Raw genomic sequence first — 17942 nt, forward strand, 5'->3', positions numbered from 1 at the left:
AGACAATTTTGCAACTTTCCTAAATGTCGAATGTCAAAATTAGTCTTTAAGAGTGAGAGCAATTTATTAATGCAGCCGTTATGAAATACATAAAAATCATCCACATATAATGCTAAGATGATATATTCCTCTTTGGTTTTCTTAACATAAACACAAGGCTCACATTTACTTTGTTTATAGCCATTTTCACTTAACACTTTATGAATCTTTACATTCCACATACGACTTGCTTGCTTCAAGCCGTATATACTTTTTCTTAATAAGCATACTTTATTATTATTTTTATCAGTTTTGAAACCAGCTGGTTGCTCCATATAGATCGTTTCATCAAGATTACCGTTCAAAAACGCGGTTGTGACGTCTATATGATCCATATGTAGTGCCAGCTGATTTGAAATGCTAAACAAAAGTCTGAGGGTTTGATGTCTTACTACTGGTGCATAGATATCTGAAAAATCTTTACCCTCCTTTTGACTGTAACCACAGGCAACCAAACGAGCTTTGTATCTAACAAGATTACCCGCAGTATCTAATTTTCTTTTAAAGACCCACTTATTTTTAACAACATTCTGATTCATAGGCCGGTCTACCAGTTCCCATACATTATTTTTAACCATAGAATCAAGTTCAATTCTCATGGCTGTAAGCCATTCATGTTTTTCAGGGGAATTGATAGCCTCGGAGTATGTTTGTGGTTCTTCTTCATAACTATCAGTGACATATAGCGATAACAGTTCAAAATCATTAAACCTCTCTGGGAAAATACCTCTCGTACTGCGAACGGGGCGAGACGTCGACGCATCGGCAGCAACCGGTGAAGTCGACTCTCCTCCTCGAAGTGATGGGTCTGGCAGCGAGGATGGAGTGTCTGAGTGCAGGTTCACATCACCCTCATCACCACCATCTTCATCGAGCGACAGGTACTGGTCAGAGAGCGGAGACTGCGCATTGGGCGTTGCTCCCTCATCTGAAACATTTTTAGAGCTTATGTTAGACTTATCACTAATATCACAGTTCTCATTAACACTAGTATCACAGTTATCACTAACTACATGATCATTATTTATATTATTTAAAATCAAATTTTCATTATTCTGTAAAATATCACAAGATTTATTATTAAAATTGGTAAAATTTAATTGATCATGTATAATAAAATGCTCTTTATCCCGCCTTATAACTGGTGTCTTATCCATAAATTTATCCTCTAAGAAAGCCACACTTCGTGAGTAAATTACCCTGTGAGGATTATTAGGATCAATTAATCTATAGCCTTTACATGTTTCACCATAACCAACAAATATATATTGTTTAGCCTTAGCGTCAAGTTTACGCCTTTTCTGATGTGGTACATGGGAATATGCTATGCAGCCAAAGACGCGCAAATGACTCAGATCAATCTTAGACCCAGTCCACTCACATTCAGGAATTTTATTTGATAATGATTTACTAGGGGACCTATTTTTTAAATAAATTGCTGTCATCACAGCTTCACCCCAGTAACGATCATCCAAACCACTTTCCTGCAACATAGCCCTAGCTTTTGAAAGAATTGTTAAATTTAATCTCTCCGATACACCATTTTGGTGTGGGTTATAAGGGACAGTCGTTTGATGAATTATACCATGACGTTTAAGAAAACTTGACAAATGACTATTGCAATATTCTGTACCACAATCACTACGTAAGATTTTAATATGCAACCCAGTCTGTTTTTCTACCATATTTTTAAAATCAATAAAATGGGAACTTACTTCTGACTTATTCTTCATGAGATAACCGAAGCTTTTCCTAGTGCAGTCATCTGTGAATGTGAGCAAGTAGCGGGCTCCATTCCAAGTGCTGACTTGCATCGGGCCACACACGTCACTGTGGATCAGCTCCAGTGGTTTGACAGCACGGCCGCTTCCTTGCCTGGGAACAGATGTCACAGACATCTTCCCAGTAAGGCACGGCACGCAGCTGCTTGGCAAGTCGTCCTTAGGCTGAAAAACGACACCAACACACTGATTACCATCACCACCCAGTACGTACATTGCGTCGCGATGCAGGTGCGCCAAACGTCTATGCCATAAATGCATTGGCGCAGGCACAGCAGCGTTGGCACTCTGTGGTCCCTGCCTAGGGTGAAGGGACGCTGAGTGACCTAATTCGGGAATGTGCTGCTCTTGCAACTTAAGTCTATAAAGCCCATTATACTTATTAGCAGATAAGAAACAGTTGCCTGTGATTTTACATAAATTTTCTTTATAAATCTTACAGGAATTTTTATCAAAAACAACAATGCAATTTTTTTCAGTAATTTGATTAACTGATAATAAATTACTTGCCAGCTGTGGCACAAAAACGACATTATCTATACAAGATTTCTTATTAAGAGGAACTTTACCTATAAGCTCACTGCTAAGCTGTTCTCCATTAGCAATGGATATCAAACATTTCTTCTTTTTTGTTTCTTGAAGGAGTTCTTCATTTCCCGCCAGGTGGACCGTTGCGCCACTATCAACGATGAAGTCTTCCGAGGTGCAAGCGGAGTAGGCTGCAGCATACAGAGTGTGATCTTCCTTATTTGTCTTCGCTTCCTCACGTTTCCTCTTAAAACATCTGCGGGCGACATGTCCATTACGCTTGCAGTATGAGCAGAAAAGCTTGGTGTTCTTCTTCTTAATCATATATGCTGTCGAAGTGTCATTGTTGTTCTGAATGTGGCTTTTTCGATGATCTTCTTGTAACAGACGTGTACGGACGATCTCACTAGTAAGTGTGTTTGTTAATCCAGCAGTTTCCAAACCAGATACTAGAACATTGTATTCTTCGGGCAATCCGGATAGCAATATTTCGGCTACTTCACCGTCTTCAATAGTCTTCCCTATATCAGAAAGTTGGGCGACGAGCTTCATCACACCTTCTATATACTCAGACATACAGGAGAAATTGTGGTACTCGACTCTGTGTAATTGTCTTAGTAGGAGCACTTTCCTGTAAAGTCCTTTATCTTCAAAGGCGTCAGCGAGCTTCTTCCAGGCGTCTTTAGAAGTAGTACAGTCTCTTACTAACTGATATAAGCTGGGTTGAACTGACAGGCAGATGCGCGCCAGCGCTCTCGCGTCCTTGCCGCCGTCCGTATCCGTACCGTCGACGCAGCCCCACAGGCTTTCCAACGTCAGCATCATCTTTACAGCAAATTTCCAGGATAAATAATTATCGAGACCATTGAGCTTTTCAATTGAAGTAGCATGAGTAGTAAAATGATTTGACTGTGGTTCCGCCATTTTGAGGATGTTTGAGGTTATGTCACCGCGTGATCGTGCAAGTCGACAACAATTAAGTTTTATTCTACACGAATACACACAGGTCCTGTTATTCTTATTTCTAAACCCTTCCTGGGATAAAACAGTAACCTTTTATTGTCTGGACCACTAACCTTTCAGCAAAGTTCAGGATGCACAGGAAGGTTTTCTCTAATGGTGGCGGACACAAATCAAACAATCCTCTGTCATGCACAATTATTATTATATTCACATGTACATGGTATGATATTATGATTACACAACGACTGTAAATTCAGAGTTGAATATTAAATTATTTAGGACGGACGACACAGGTGACTTACATCTAAAGGCGGGATTGATATAAAAGAGAATTAGTCTATGGTCACCTAGCTTTTTATAAGGAAGGAGCATAGACAACAATGAAAAAAAAATATTTTTCTAACAGGCCGACTAGCCGACTAGTCGGCCGACTAATCGGCCATTCGAGCGCCGATTAGTCGGCTAGTCGGCCAAATCAATAGTCGGTACATCACTAATATTTAGATATTCTATGGTAAAACCAAGCCTTCAAAACCTATTTTTTTTTTAATTTGCAGCCTTTTCCTACTGACGGAAATGGCTTGCCAAACTATAACTGCAGGGCCATTGCTCAAGCGACTTGACCTGCATGTACCAGAGGAGCTACCGCAAAAACCAAAATCCGAAATTGCGGGTATCTTTCTCTTTTACTCCAAAGAAGGCGTAATAAGACTGACAGAGAAAAATGCCCGCAATTTGCGAACTTCGATTTAGCCCAGTAAACCGCGCGGCTGACCGTCCTAATGCGTATGCGTGCGAGTTTTACGACCTCTTAGCATGGCAACATTTTGTCCTGAATGTCACTGTAGCGATGTGACGAGTCCACTTTTTTTCGATTCGAATCATTCGAATCGATTCGGCCACTGATCCGAGTTGAAATTCGAACTGACTCGACTCGACGGTTTGCGTGGTTCGCGACAAGGTCACGGGCCGCGGAGCCGCAAACGAGTCAAGCGGCAGTTGTTGTAAACAGAACCTTCAGGACACCGAATTAAGGTTTATTTTTCAATGGCCATACTACCAGTGAACTCGACTCGGGATGGCAAATCAAGCGGCAGTTGTTGTAAAAAGAACCTTCGGGCTATGGAATTAAGGTTTATTTTTGAATGGCCTTAGCGTAGCGTTGACTCGGCTCGGAGAGTTGGTGAATTGGCGATTCATTCGCCGAGTCAGCGGATCGGATACCAAGTTACCAGTCAGTTTAGTGGCCGAGTTGATTCGGATTGCCAATAGTCTTGATTCGAATCAACTCATCTGTAGGTTGATTCGGATTATTCGAATCAGATAACTCGACTCGCCCATCGCTATGTCACTGTCACAAGTGTCACAGCTGTCACACTTATAACACTTTGGTTCGGCAGCAAAAATGTCTAAATCAAAATAAATGCTGCGAATGTAAAAAATATTTAATCAGTAATTTTTTTTTCCAAAGCTATATATTCTCTAAGCTTAAAATGCGTATTAAGTTATAAAGATGCCTATACCGCCCGTGAATTATAGTGTGCCGCCGCCGCGGTTGAACATGCCTCCGCCGGCGGTGCCCTCGATGTCCATGCCTCCACCGTCGGCGCCTCCACTGTCTGTGCCACCACCATCGGCGCCTCCAATGTCTGTGCCTCCACCGTCAGCACCTCCCCCAGTGGCGCCTCCGCTGTCAATGCCACCACCGACGGGCCCTCGGCTTTCCGTGCCGCCACCGACGGCGCCTCAGCTTTCTGTGCCTCCACCGTCGGTGCCACCTCTGGGGCAGCTGTCTATGCTCCCGCCACAGCTCTTCCAACACCCGCCACCGTATTCTAGACCTCCTTTACCCCCATTGGACAAGCCTCCACCATTACCAATCACTAACTTACCTCCACTAAACGTACCACCGCCATCAGTGACGGCGTTTCCTCCTCCTGCAGTGCCACCACCATTTCCACCACCTACAGGGGCAGCATTCCACTCTCCAGACTTTTCCAATCCACCTCCAACACTAAAAGATAAATTGGTCAACTCAAATGAATCCAAGTCAGTAAAACAAGACACTCCCACAACATCCAAAGTTAGTGATAGGGCTTATTATGACTCCAAAATCCATTCTTCATCATCAAGAGCAAGATATGATTCACCTCCAAGACATAGAGATAAAAGTCATGACAGAGAAAGGGATTATAGGGAAGGAAGCCATCGCAAATCAAGTCCTACTCATAGTAGCTCGAGTTACAGTCGAAGCAGGCACAGCCGGAGCCCTTCGAGACATAGCCACAGAGACAGAGATGACTACAGGGAAAGAGACAGACATAGAGAGAGCAGCAGAGATAGAGATAGATATAGAGAAAGTAGTCACAGAGACAGAGAATTAGAAAAAGAAAGATATTATAGAGAAAAATATGAAAGGGAAAGAATGAGGTATGAGCATGAAAGGCGGCACAGTCCATCTCATCACAGAGAAAGCAGTCACAGTAGGAGATCACCTTCTAGACATAGCCACCGGTCACCTAGTAGACATGGTGGCCGGTCACCCAGCAGGCACAGCCACAGGTCACCCAGTAGACACAGCTATAGGTCCCCTAGCAGATACAGCCATAGATCACCCAGCAGACACAGCCATAGGTCGCCTAGTAGATACAGTCATCGGTCGCCCAATAGACATAGCCTCAGGTCGCCCAGTAGAGATTCACGATACAGGACCCATGCTAGGGATGGGTCCCCGAGATCCCGGCACGAGGCTTTGCCAAAGAAACCACTAACCGACAGAGAGAAGATTCTAGAAGAATACAGGTATGCTATGAATTTTTATGAAGTGGTTCCCCTTAATTATTTTCAATTTATGCAGACTCAATTTTATATTAAAGAAAAAATTGAAAAATTACGTTTCCGGCAGGGCCGCAACCTCTGCAATCCGTAATTTTCGTAAATGTCGCAATAGGAAGCGTAATATTTCCATTTTTTTCCTTTAATATAAAATTTGAAATATCGCTCGAAGACGTATCTGCATGTTTAAAAAAATTGATTTATGCAGACTAAATTGCTATCCAATTTAATTAAATTTCATCATACTTTCTCAGCAGTAAAACAGTTGCAAATATTCATTGCCTTTTTTACAAAAGTACTCTTAAGTAGTTAGCATAGTCAATAAATTCAATAATAGTACCTTATTAGGTCAGGAAATGAATGATCAAAAAACGTTGTAGAGGGAAATGCTAGGAACACAATTTTTGACTCCGTAACTTTGTTTAGACTAGTTTGGAGGTGAACATATCAAAAGTCCCCGGCTGTAGCCCCGGTGCTGCGGGGTAGAGGGGGGTAAGAAGGTCGAATTTTTCGGTTTTTCATTGATAATTTGGAAACTTTGCATCTTAGCGACATGACTACTAAGACAAACCGAAAGCTCATAAAATTAGTTACAAGTTTTATCTAGTCTAGTTTTTCGATATCTTGAATAGTTTTTGAGATACTCGCTCTTGAAAGTTTATTTAGGGATTTTAATTTTATCTTGATATCTACATCAGTGATGCTGTTAGGCCATGTTTGGTATCATTTTCGTATAAATCAGGGGTGCCGAATTCATTTATGGTATCACATTGACACTATTCCGAAGTAAAACCAAAATTTAAAAATATATATTTTTTTAAATCCCCCTTCACGCTTAAACCGCTGAACCAATTTCGTTGAAATTTGGTATAGAAATAGTTTCAGTCTCGACACAGGACATAGGATAATTTTTATAACCAAAAGCATCTTTTGAGGATGTGAAAAGTGGGGTGGAAGTTTGTATGGGGAGTCAATAACCGCTGAACCGGTTTAGGTGAAATTTAGGATGGTATGCATCTGTGATTTAGATGAAAATGTTACCTAACATGACTTCAAACCTTACCTTAAGCAGTATTAACCTCAGGAATTCAGTTTCGTTGACGAAGTTGAATTCCCCCCATACTCCATTTCACAACTTTAAAGGATGATTATTGAGATAAAAAGTATCTTATGTTCTGTCTTGGGACTCGAAATATCTGTATAGCAAATTACAATTAAATCGGTTGAGCGGTTTAAGCGTGAAGAGGAATTAAAAAAAAAAGTTATTTGTTTAAAGTTTATATGTTTTTTCTTAGGAATGGTGTCAATGTGATACCAAAAATGAATTCAGCACCCCCGATTTATACGAAAATGATACCAAACACGGCCTAGCAGCTTCACTACTGTAGATATCAAGATAAAATTGAAAGCCCTAAATAAACTTTCAAGAGCGGACATCTCAAAAACTATTCAAGATATCGAAAATTTTGACTGAATAAAACTTGTAACAAATTTTATCAGCTTTTGGTTTGTCTCAGTAGTCATGTCGCTAAGACGCAAAGTTTCCAAGATATTAGTGAAAAACCGAAAAATGAGACCTTCTTTCCCCCCTCTCCCCCCCAGCACCGGGGCTACGGCCGGGGACTTTTGATATGTTCACCTCCTAACTAGTCCAAACAAAGTTACGGAGTCAAAAATTGTGTTCCTAGCATTTCCCTCTATAACTTCTTATTTCTTGGCCTATATGTACTTATTTCATTCTTTTTTAGGAGAAATTACTGTCAGACTTCAGAAGACCTAATAGAGAAAATTGAGAAATGGTCCAAAGAAAAACAGGAAGAAGAAGAGGTAAGCATTATTGTCTATTTTTTTTTTAAATTTTGAAACTGGTATTTCACTCAAGCAGCCAATTACCACCATTGAATGATCAAGACTGTTCCTAGCAATTGTTGTAGCGCAGGCGCAGTCTAAGAAAAAAGAAATGTATCATGCATCTCATGTGTTAGAGAACAAGAATAAGAATCAAATAAGAGAGAGGGACAATTTGATTGGCTGTGGTTTTGTTAAACAGTGGGATTTCTTTTCTGGATGTAGGATGTTCTATGCTTGTAATAAAGTCAGTGTCATATTATCTGTAAAGGCAATGTAGGCTACTCCCTAAAATCTCGGCCCCCTATCTACATCCTACATCTACCTCCATTACGAAATTTGTATGAATAGCCGGGTCTGTGTGGACCCGGCTAATAACCAACATGTGATATCATAGCCTCTTGGGGTTCAATGTCCTAATACTAGTACAAATTACCTCCAATGAAATTTAAATCTTAATGAAATGGAATAGAGTTTATTTTATTTCGTTTCGTTCGATTTTAAAACAAAACAAATTCAACTCTATTTTCTAATACTGTTGATTCAAATTCGATTGCCAATTTTCCTTGTATGGTGGGCCGCTAGAGGATAAAGTCAAAGTCAAAGTCAAAAATACTTTATTCATGTAGGCCTAGTAACAAGCACTTATGAACGTTTTACATAATAATATATTATCTTAAGCTAATTATCAGAGCAATTTATTGAAGTTAATATTATTCCATAGTAATATTGGATTATTATACAGATCAAATTTAATACTAAGAATTTCACAAAAAGATCGTCAAACATAAAAAAAAATTGTATAAAAAATACTAGTCTAGAATGTTTCTAGAATAAAATCTAATAACAAATGTCAATAAAACTTAACAAAGAAGTACATACATTGAATTATCTATTTCGAGTCACCATTAATCCCACGTTGTTTTATCACTCATGTAGTCTTGTGTGGTATAATAAGCTTTAGAAATAAGTTTACGCTTTACATAATTTTTAAATTTATTAATTGATAATTCAGTAATATGGTTTGGAAGTTTATTATAAAATCTTACACAATTACCCATGAATGATTTTTTAATTTTATGGAGCCGTGTGAAGGGCACTGCGAGCTTATGTTTATTTCTAGTATTAATATTATGAATGTCACAATTTTTCCTAAAATTAACAATATTTTTATGTACATACAGAATATTCTCATAAATATATTGACAGTGCACTGTCATTATGTCAATTTCCTTGAATTTATCTCTAAGTGAGTCTCTATGGTTCAATTTATATATTGCTCGAATAGCCCGCTTCTGCAGAACAAAAATGGTATTTATCTCTGAAGCACCGCCCCACAGTAAAATACCATATGCCATAATGCTATGGAAGTAACTAAAATATACTAATCGAGCTGTTTTCACATCAGTTAACTGACGGATTTTGCTCACTGCAAAAGCTGCAGAACTCAGTCTACTCGAAAGAGTAGCAATATGGGGACCCCACTGAAGTTTAGAATCTAAAGTTATACCAAGAAAAACTGTACTATCAACTAATTCCAATTCCTCATCCTTCACAATGACACTTGTTTGCACATGCCTTACGTTACTACTAGTGACAAACTGAATACATTTAGTCTTTTTCTCATTTAACAATAAATTATTAACATTGAACCAATTTACTACCTTTGAAATAGAATCGTTTACATCATTGTACGCTTGTTGCTGTCGTTTGACTTTGAAAATAAGTGAGGTGTCGTCTGCAAACAATACTATGTCATGGTGGGTCTTTACAAGGAATGGCAAGTCATTTATGTAGATAAGGAACAGGAAAGGCCCCAATATTGACCCCTGTGGTACACCCATAGAGACCAATGACCCCGGTGATCGCTGTCCACTCACATCGACCCTTTGTATTCTACCATTTAAGTAGGACTTAAGTAAATTCAGTGCCGATCCTCTAACTCCATAATAGTGTAGTTTCCTGATCAATGTTTCATGACAAACGCAGTCGAACGCCTTAGACAAATCACAGAAGACACCTAAAGCATCCCGTGACTCCTCCCAGGCATCGAAAATATGCTTAACCCTTTGACCGCCGTTGTCCGGTATAGAAGACAACGATAGAACGATACGCTGGCGCCGTCGTCTTGTATACAAGACACAAATTCAACCACTGAGTTAATGTGAAAATAATAACAATTGCAATTTCATTTACACTCGTGTTCATATTTAAGGTCTTTGTTTTTTCATTTATTTGCTTTTTAAGCCGCTATATAAATCCCTTCTTTTATAATAAAGCATTTAAAAAAACTGCTCCAATTTTCAACATTTTTCATGTTCCTCGTCGCCGTTGTCTTGTATAAAAGACAGCTAGGGATGGGAATGTTAACTCGATATGGGAATTTTTAAAATAAATATAAAGTCAGAAATATGTTTTTATCTAAGTATTTGAACACTTGTTAATCGCCAATTTTTTTCAACGAATAGTAGGTATAACTACTTACTAGTGTCCGACCGAAGGTTCGGTTTCGGTTTCGGCCAGTTTCGGCCAAAAAATCATGTTTCGGCTGTAGTTTCGGTTTCGGCCAAAAAACGGCCGAACCTTTCGGCCGGGCCGAAACTTACGAAATGATACTTCGGAATAAGACCAAAAGTTGGGGAATAAGTAGGACAACAATATTAATACGTATGACATATTACACTGATTCATGTATAGGTACAGAAATTAATTGCTTTATTATAAAACACAATTCCACTAATGAGGGCGCCACTGGACGCTCGACGCAGTCTTAAGAGACTGTCAATACCTATAACACGCACACTGTCTAATTGTTTCGGAGTGAATGAGTGATTTTACCTCAATTTACTATTGGTTTATGTTCCACATGTCCTCTACTTCAGCTTAGCCTTTGGCCTCGCTGCGCCATGCTCGGCCTGCAGTCTCGCTCTTTAATACAATGGACATTGGTTGGAGTCTGTGCTCAACTACTAGTCCTGAAGCCTCAAGCACGGCTTTGACTTCGCATGAAAGTTCGCCTCACTGGGGCACTTCGGACTTTTAGGCCCAGGTGAAGATTGGTACTTTGGGGGTGGATGATCTCTCTCTGCACAGTGTGGTGTCTAGCATGTTGAGCAGCGAGAGATCGTGGGATGCCGTCTCAAAATTCTGCGAAGAGGTCTTGCAGAAAAAAGAGGTAGCGGAACGGGATCGCGAAGAGCGAGCAAATGCGCACCCGCTCCGGCGTAGACGGATGGGGAGTAGGCGGTTACAATATATCAATCGCCTACTCCCCCAGTAGGGCCTGTGGGCTGGGGACCCACGTTAAAGGGCCCTCTCGACGTCTGGGGGAAGGATCAGTGCGTTGCTGATCCTTCCCTCGAATGAAGTGAGGGTGCCCCCGGTATACTAACCGGGGTAGCCGGGGGGACGATGGAATGGTCTGCGAACCCGTGGCGTCCCCCAATAACGGTAACGCGGGCAACGCCGCAGGGGATGTTAGTGGGTATTCTCTTCCCCTCCCTCTGCTTAGCAGAGGGAGTTATGGGAGGAGCGAGTCCCACATACCACCCCCTCCCCCTTGGGGGTGAGATGCCTAAATGCATTTACCCCTGCGTCAAAAAAAAAAAGGTGAAGATTGATACCCGGCCTTGCGATATTGTCAACAAAAAATTTCGCGCTTGCGTTTTTGGTTGGTTTTTTGGTTGACCCTGTATCTACGAGTACATGTTAATAACTTGACTGGTGAATGAATAGAGTTAGACCAAGAAAATTCTGCAATGATTTCGATAGCATACTCAGTGCAACTAGTGCAAATGTTATTTATACCTCATCATTTCATAGAAGTTTTGACGTTTAAAATAACACTTGCACAGCGTGTGTTATCAAAATCGTTGCAGAATTATCTTGGTTTAACTCTAGTAATTTTCTTAAAAAACTGCTTAAGTAACATCAATTTCAAGGATATTGGGTGTTGACAGCCCCATAATACGTGTATAAAAGGGGTTGTATGACATTTTTTCAACGATTTTAACAAGTCTACAAAAGTTTCGGTTTCGGCCGAAACTAGAGCCAAAGCCGAACATTCGGTTTCGGTTTCGGCAAAAAAACATGTTTCGGTCGGACACTACAGTACTTACTAGAATACGTAGAACGAGAGTCAGATAGGCATAACTATATTTAAAGTTCAGGCAGCTTCTTTAGTTCTATAAACTACAGTCAGACAAGTAAATTTGCCCTTGTAGATTGTGGACTATTTAATTGCAGAAGAGATAAATAAAAAAATAATTGATGTTATTTTATAGCTTAGTGGGAAGGGATACACCGCAGCGACCGCTTCGCACAAGAGTGGTACAGGGACATACCTGTTTATCAGACTTTAGTTTTTTGTTATAACATTGAAGTTAATGTGTAATTTTTTTATAACAAGTCGTTGAACGTTTTTTTGATAAGAGTTTACCTATATTAATGTAAACCAAACTGAAATTATAATGATAGATTCTAATTCCGGAATAATATCTTCACTCATTAAAAATTCAACCCACGTGTAATTTTCACTAAAACAGTTCCGGTATATAGACTTTATCGACACATGATGCGCAGCTTTAACGTTACGCCAATAAAGTTTACGTACCGACAAGCGCTTACGCCGTTGACCTAGAGACTATTATTACTTGATCCGCGCGGAAACAGTCCTTGTCGATCTGCACTGCGGGCAGTCCATGCGCGCCGTTGTCTTGTATAAAAGACTTCTCGTACAGCCTAGTGCGGCGATATCACGTCTTGAATCGACATTGTTTAGTGGTTGTTTTTTATGTTAAATCCCTATATTTTAAACATTTTCGGGTGTAAAACATATGTTTAATTTTGGCAATTTGGAATTAAATTAAAACAGGATAAGAACAAAGCTAAATTAAAAAGATTTTTATCATAAATTGTAAATATCGATATCACTATTTGCAATCCCTAAACTTTTTATTAGTTGTTTACTTAAAATTTGCTCTGGCGTGTGAGTGAGCGTCTTTGCGGACTAGGTCCGGCGGCCAAAAGGTTAATTAGCTCAACACCAGCATCGGTTGTTGAGCGACCCCGTGTGAAACCAAACTGCTTATTATGCATTAAATTATTGCCGTTAAAATGTCGTACTAATTGTGAAAGAACTAATTTTTCAAAAATCTTGCTGAATGTTGGTAGCACAGATATCGGTCTAAAGTTAGTGGGGTCAGAGCTGCTACCAGATTTAAACAAAGGAGTTATTTTACTATGTTTCATTAAATCAGGAAACTCGCCGCAATCGACACTGTTGTTAAATATAATTACCAAGTCAGGCGCTACAATTTCTACTAAGGATTTGACAGCATGGACAGAGACTCCCCAGAGGTCATTCGTTTTTTTGACATTAATTGATTTAAACGCCTTTATTACATCTGAGGTACAAACATGTTCAAAATGAAGGTCTCTACAACACTCTGGAGCGTTATCTTTTAATAATGTAACAGCAGATGAGGGTGATGAATTTAAATCCTTAGTTGTGGATACTGGTACCTCGGTGAAAAATTTTTCAAATTCAGTAGCTACTTCTAAATTGGAATCTATAATTTTGTTATCAATATTTAGTTTCAGTTCTTTCATTGTGTGTTTCGAGCGACCAGTCTCCACATTAATAACTTTCCAAGTTGCTTTAATAATGTCCGGACTATTTTTAATTTTCTGACTTAGATAATTCCGCTTAGCTATATGACAATCTATTTTAAACTTCTTCGAATATTCCTTGACATGTTCTTTAAATTCATCACTCGTATTAAACCGCCGTTCCTCATACAAAGCATACAGTTCACGTCTCCGTTGATGTAAGTCCGCATTAGCCCACTCACTAAAAACAGATGCACCACTAACTACGACCGATTTTGAAGTAAATATCGCGTTATAATGTTCCATAAAAGTGTGAAAGAATGAATTATACATACTATTAGGACTCATATCGGAAGACAAAAAGGGTAGCGCCTGAACTAGACTTTGCTTCATTCTTTCCACGCGGTCCGAGGTTACTGGTACAAAAGTAATTTGTTTTCTCAATGTATTTTTCCTTAAGGCCTCAAATACCATTAATTGGCCTAAGTGGTCTGATTCTAAATTGCTGATAACTTTTTTAGTAATAGGAAAAATATCACTGAAAATATTATCTATACAGGTGGCACTAGTAGCAGTCACTCTAGTAGGCTCCATAAACATGTGGTTGAGATTAAACGATTTGAAAAGATTCAACAATCTACAAGACATTGTTGAATGTTCCAAAATATTTATATTAAAGTCGCCGCATATAAGTAATTTCTTACTAGAAGGTGATAGTTTAAGTAGGACAGATTCCATTGTTCTTTCAAATATTTCAAAATTATTTAATGGCGGCCTATACACACAGACAACAATAAATTGCTCCAATTCTACTGCACTTAGTTCTATAGTCCGTTCAACAGACATGGATACAATGTCCTTACGTTCCTTAGATTTTAACTGACTATTTAAAATAATTAATGACCCACCATGTATGGAACTAAGTCTGGTGAACGAACTTCCCACCTGGTGATTATTAAATTGAGGCATTAATTCATTATTATTTAACCAGTGTTCAGTAACGCATAAAATATCAATATTGAAATCATTCAAAAAAAGTTCAATCTGTAAATCTTTTCCTCTAATACATTGAATATTTTGATGCACCAGGTGGATATACTTTCCATTTTTGCAGTATTTTTCATTATATTTATTTAATTCTAAATTGCCAGAGACAGAATCCTTTGTCTTAACAGCTAGTTTAAATCAATTAAATCATTGGTTATGACTGGAACCAATTCCAAGTTCATGCTAGGCTGCTCAATAGGAGCAGAATTATCTGCCAAATTCTTGGCAGAAATGTCAAGTAAATAGGATAGCGATAAAGCTATTTGTCTTTTGTAATAATTTGAAAGGCAACACTTGCCTTTACTCAAAAACACCATAGGCATATGGTATTTACTAACAAATTTGTTAATGTCAATTATGCTAAACTTACTACTATATGTACAAAGATTATATAGAGATATATTTAACTTATGTCTAGTGTTGTTTTCTGCCTCTGACATTTGCTCACAATAGGGGAACGTGAAAAAAATAATTTCATGCACTGCAAGTGAGTTTAACTGTTCAAAGTATTTAACTAAATTATTTTTGTTCACATTACCCCTATTCCCCATAAGGATAAGCAGTGTTGTCTTAGAATTAATATTACTGTCATTTAAAATTTGTTTTATGATATTTTCAAAGCTACTGTGAGGCAGGCAATTGCTGATTGTACTAAGTCCCTTTAGGTAAAAGTTTAAAAATGAGCTCATATTGCTTCCAATTTCATCAGAATACATAATAACATTAGGTTTAGGTGTGCTTTGTTGTGTAGTGTGGAAGGAGCTATTATCATTTACATGCTGTTGTGGTAAACCGTCACACAGGCTTAGGTCGAGTAAACTGGTCGACAAATGTTCAGTCACTTGCTTACAAGCACATGACTGGGCATTGGTCAGTGACTCAAACCGCTCTGAATTATGCTTAATCTGGGATATTAAATCATCCATGGCCAAAGAATATTCATTAATCACCTTTTTAGAACTCTCATTTATTGTTTCTAAGGATTGTATGGAGTCCTCCAAACTCTGAATTTTTAATTTCAAAGTCTGTGTGTCGGTTTCATATTGCAATTGACTATTTTCTAACTGGGCAGAATACAAATCTAACTTATCCACTAAATTAACATTAATTTTACAAAATCTCAATTTTTTAAAAAACAATTTATTTATTTTTGACAAGTTCTGGTTTTTTTTTATGAGTCTATTTAATTTAATATATTTCTTTAGTTTGTTTCCGCTGCAATTTACTAACCTTGGTGTGGTGGTATGATAGGCTAAATCTGTAGTGGCCAAAAGGTTTTCAATTGGTGCGGCAACCAACTGAGAGTCGGGCCGGACCAGTTCTTCGAACAAGCTCTGAGAGTGTGCCGCTGCTGCATTGTGTTGGGCCTCCTGTAGCTCATAGATTTGTTCGTGGGCGTCGTGCAGTGCTCTCTCCAATGAGTTGATGTCCTTCAGGGCCTGCTCATACGCAGCACTACACTCAGTGAACCTGTCAACCGTCTCCTGAAGCCGGGCCCGCTCTGAATTTACATTATTGTAGTCAGCTTCTAATGAGCACAGTTCCTTTTTAAGCTTATCATTGCTATTAAGTACTAATAATAGTTCCTTCTCACTGTCTTCCCTTTCACTGAGCAATTGAGCACAAGATTCCTTGGATATTTTCAACTCCAGCAAGGTAAGTTGGAGTTTATCAGTCTCCTGCTGGCGAGCCGCTGCGGCTGCTCTGCGGGTAAGCATTGTAGACAGTTTTGCAATTGAAATTATACCCAAAAATAAACAAGGAATCGCTCACTCAAGCTAAGTGATATTTAGATACGTACTTACGTGAAATAGTGACGATTGACTGTATCTACACTGTGTTCTAACCCTGTACAATGATTAACGCTTTATTATAAACACACTTAGTAAATATTAATGATAAAAAAACCCAGAAAGGATTCAAAGGCGAACAACAGGTTTCAAATTCATAACCTGTAACGGCTACAAATCTGAAAACAAGACACTAGTAAACGCCACTAAAGCACTTCACTTATTATGTATACATAAAACTTAATGTTAAAACTATTTAATTCACACTTATAATGCCTAATATTACATGAAATATCATTAAAATTAAAATAATTACAAGGGACCTAGCAAAATCAGCTGCTTATCGTTTGACAGCCGGGGTTGCCATTCAATATAGATAGGTAAAGTATCCAATGTCAAATATTTTTATTGTAACAAAAGTATAAACTATAATAATTACTTGTTTTGATTACCATTCCCCCCATTTATATCATACATTTAATATTCATTAATACTATTTCAGACCCCGAAAATGTGGTACAGGAGCTCCCCAGCAGAACTGTACTATATACCAACTGAAGGTGGTGTGAAGCAGACACCAAAACTAGAGAAGATATGTGACGCATTCTTCACCAAAGTGATTGAGAGAGGCAGGAAAGCTAGACCCGAGGTGGATGAGCTGCCTCCCCTGAAAGCGCCAAAGGCAAAAATGTGCAAGCATAGATGTGAGTATATAAAAAAAACTTTAAACTATAATCTTGATCTTAATAATACTTAAGAAAAAGTGGCGTGCTACAGCTTACGCGGCTATCACTCCAGGCTACCCCGTCACCTGGAGGGCTTTGTCTCTTTTTCTTATTTTCCAATCACGGCATGGGACTTCGATCACCTCGTCCCGCGCACCCCCGCGTTTTTGGCATCATCGGTTGCATGAAATAATTGCTCTAAACTGGGTCTAGAGGATTCCTAGTCTATGCCCAAGCATTTCCCTCTATAACGTATCTTTATAGAGGGAATTTAAGTTGCCTGATCTAAATGTAGTCAATATGATGGGTGCTGATGCTGAGAAAGGGGCGGCTACAAGGCTTGGGGCCTAGGGCGGCAAAGACTGCAAATCCGCCACTGACTATACCTTACAAAACAAAGTGGCGTCGCGTCTGTTTGTGTGTATGTATGTATGTTCGCGATAAACTCAAAAACTACTGAACGGGTTTACGTGGGGTTTTCACCTAGCAATAGAATAAAATAAAAAAAACATCGGTCTCGAAATGAATCTTCAAAAAACGAAAATAATGACAAATCATGTAAAAAAAGAAATATATATAGAAAACATGAAGCTAGACTTTGTAAATGAGTATATTTACCTAGGGAAGCAAATATCATTCAGACCGGATAACAACACAGAAGATGTAGAGAGGCGGGTAAATAAAACATGGAAAAAGTTCTGGAGCATGGCAAATATACTTCTAGGCGCCTTGCCACTACATTTAAAAAGAAAAGTACTAGATTCGTGTCTCCTTCC

General features: G+C 38.8%; 2 protein-coding genes across 2 annotated transcripts in view; both read left to right on the forward strand.

Moving 5' to 3' along the window:
• Positions 1-17942, forward strand: part of LOC134671307 (NEDD8-activating enzyme E1 regulatory subunit) — a 112014-nt gene that overhangs the window by 46908 nt on the left and 47164 nt on the right. The window lies entirely within an intron of this gene.
• Positions 4773-17942, forward strand: part of LOC134671333 (ribonuclease 3) — a 36441-nt gene continuing 23271 nt past the window's right edge. The window contains exons 1-3 of the mRNA XM_063529160.1: positions 4773-6113; positions 7895-7973; positions 16944-17145. Of these exons, the coding sequence (XP_063385230.1) occupies positions 4825-6113; positions 7895-7973; positions 16944-17145 (1570 nt within the window). The 5' untranslated portion in view covers positions 4773-4824. The remainder of the gene's footprint in view (positions 6114-7894; positions 7974-16943; positions 17146-17942) is intronic.

The sequence above is a fragment of the Cydia fagiglandana genome, chromosome 15 (genome assembly GCF_963556715.1).
Source record: "Cydia fagiglandana chromosome 15, ilCydFagi1.1, whole genome shotgun sequence".
In the NCBI taxonomy this organism is placed as follows: domain Eukaryota; kingdom Metazoa; phylum Arthropoda; class Insecta; order Lepidoptera; family Tortricidae; genus Cydia; species Cydia fagiglandana.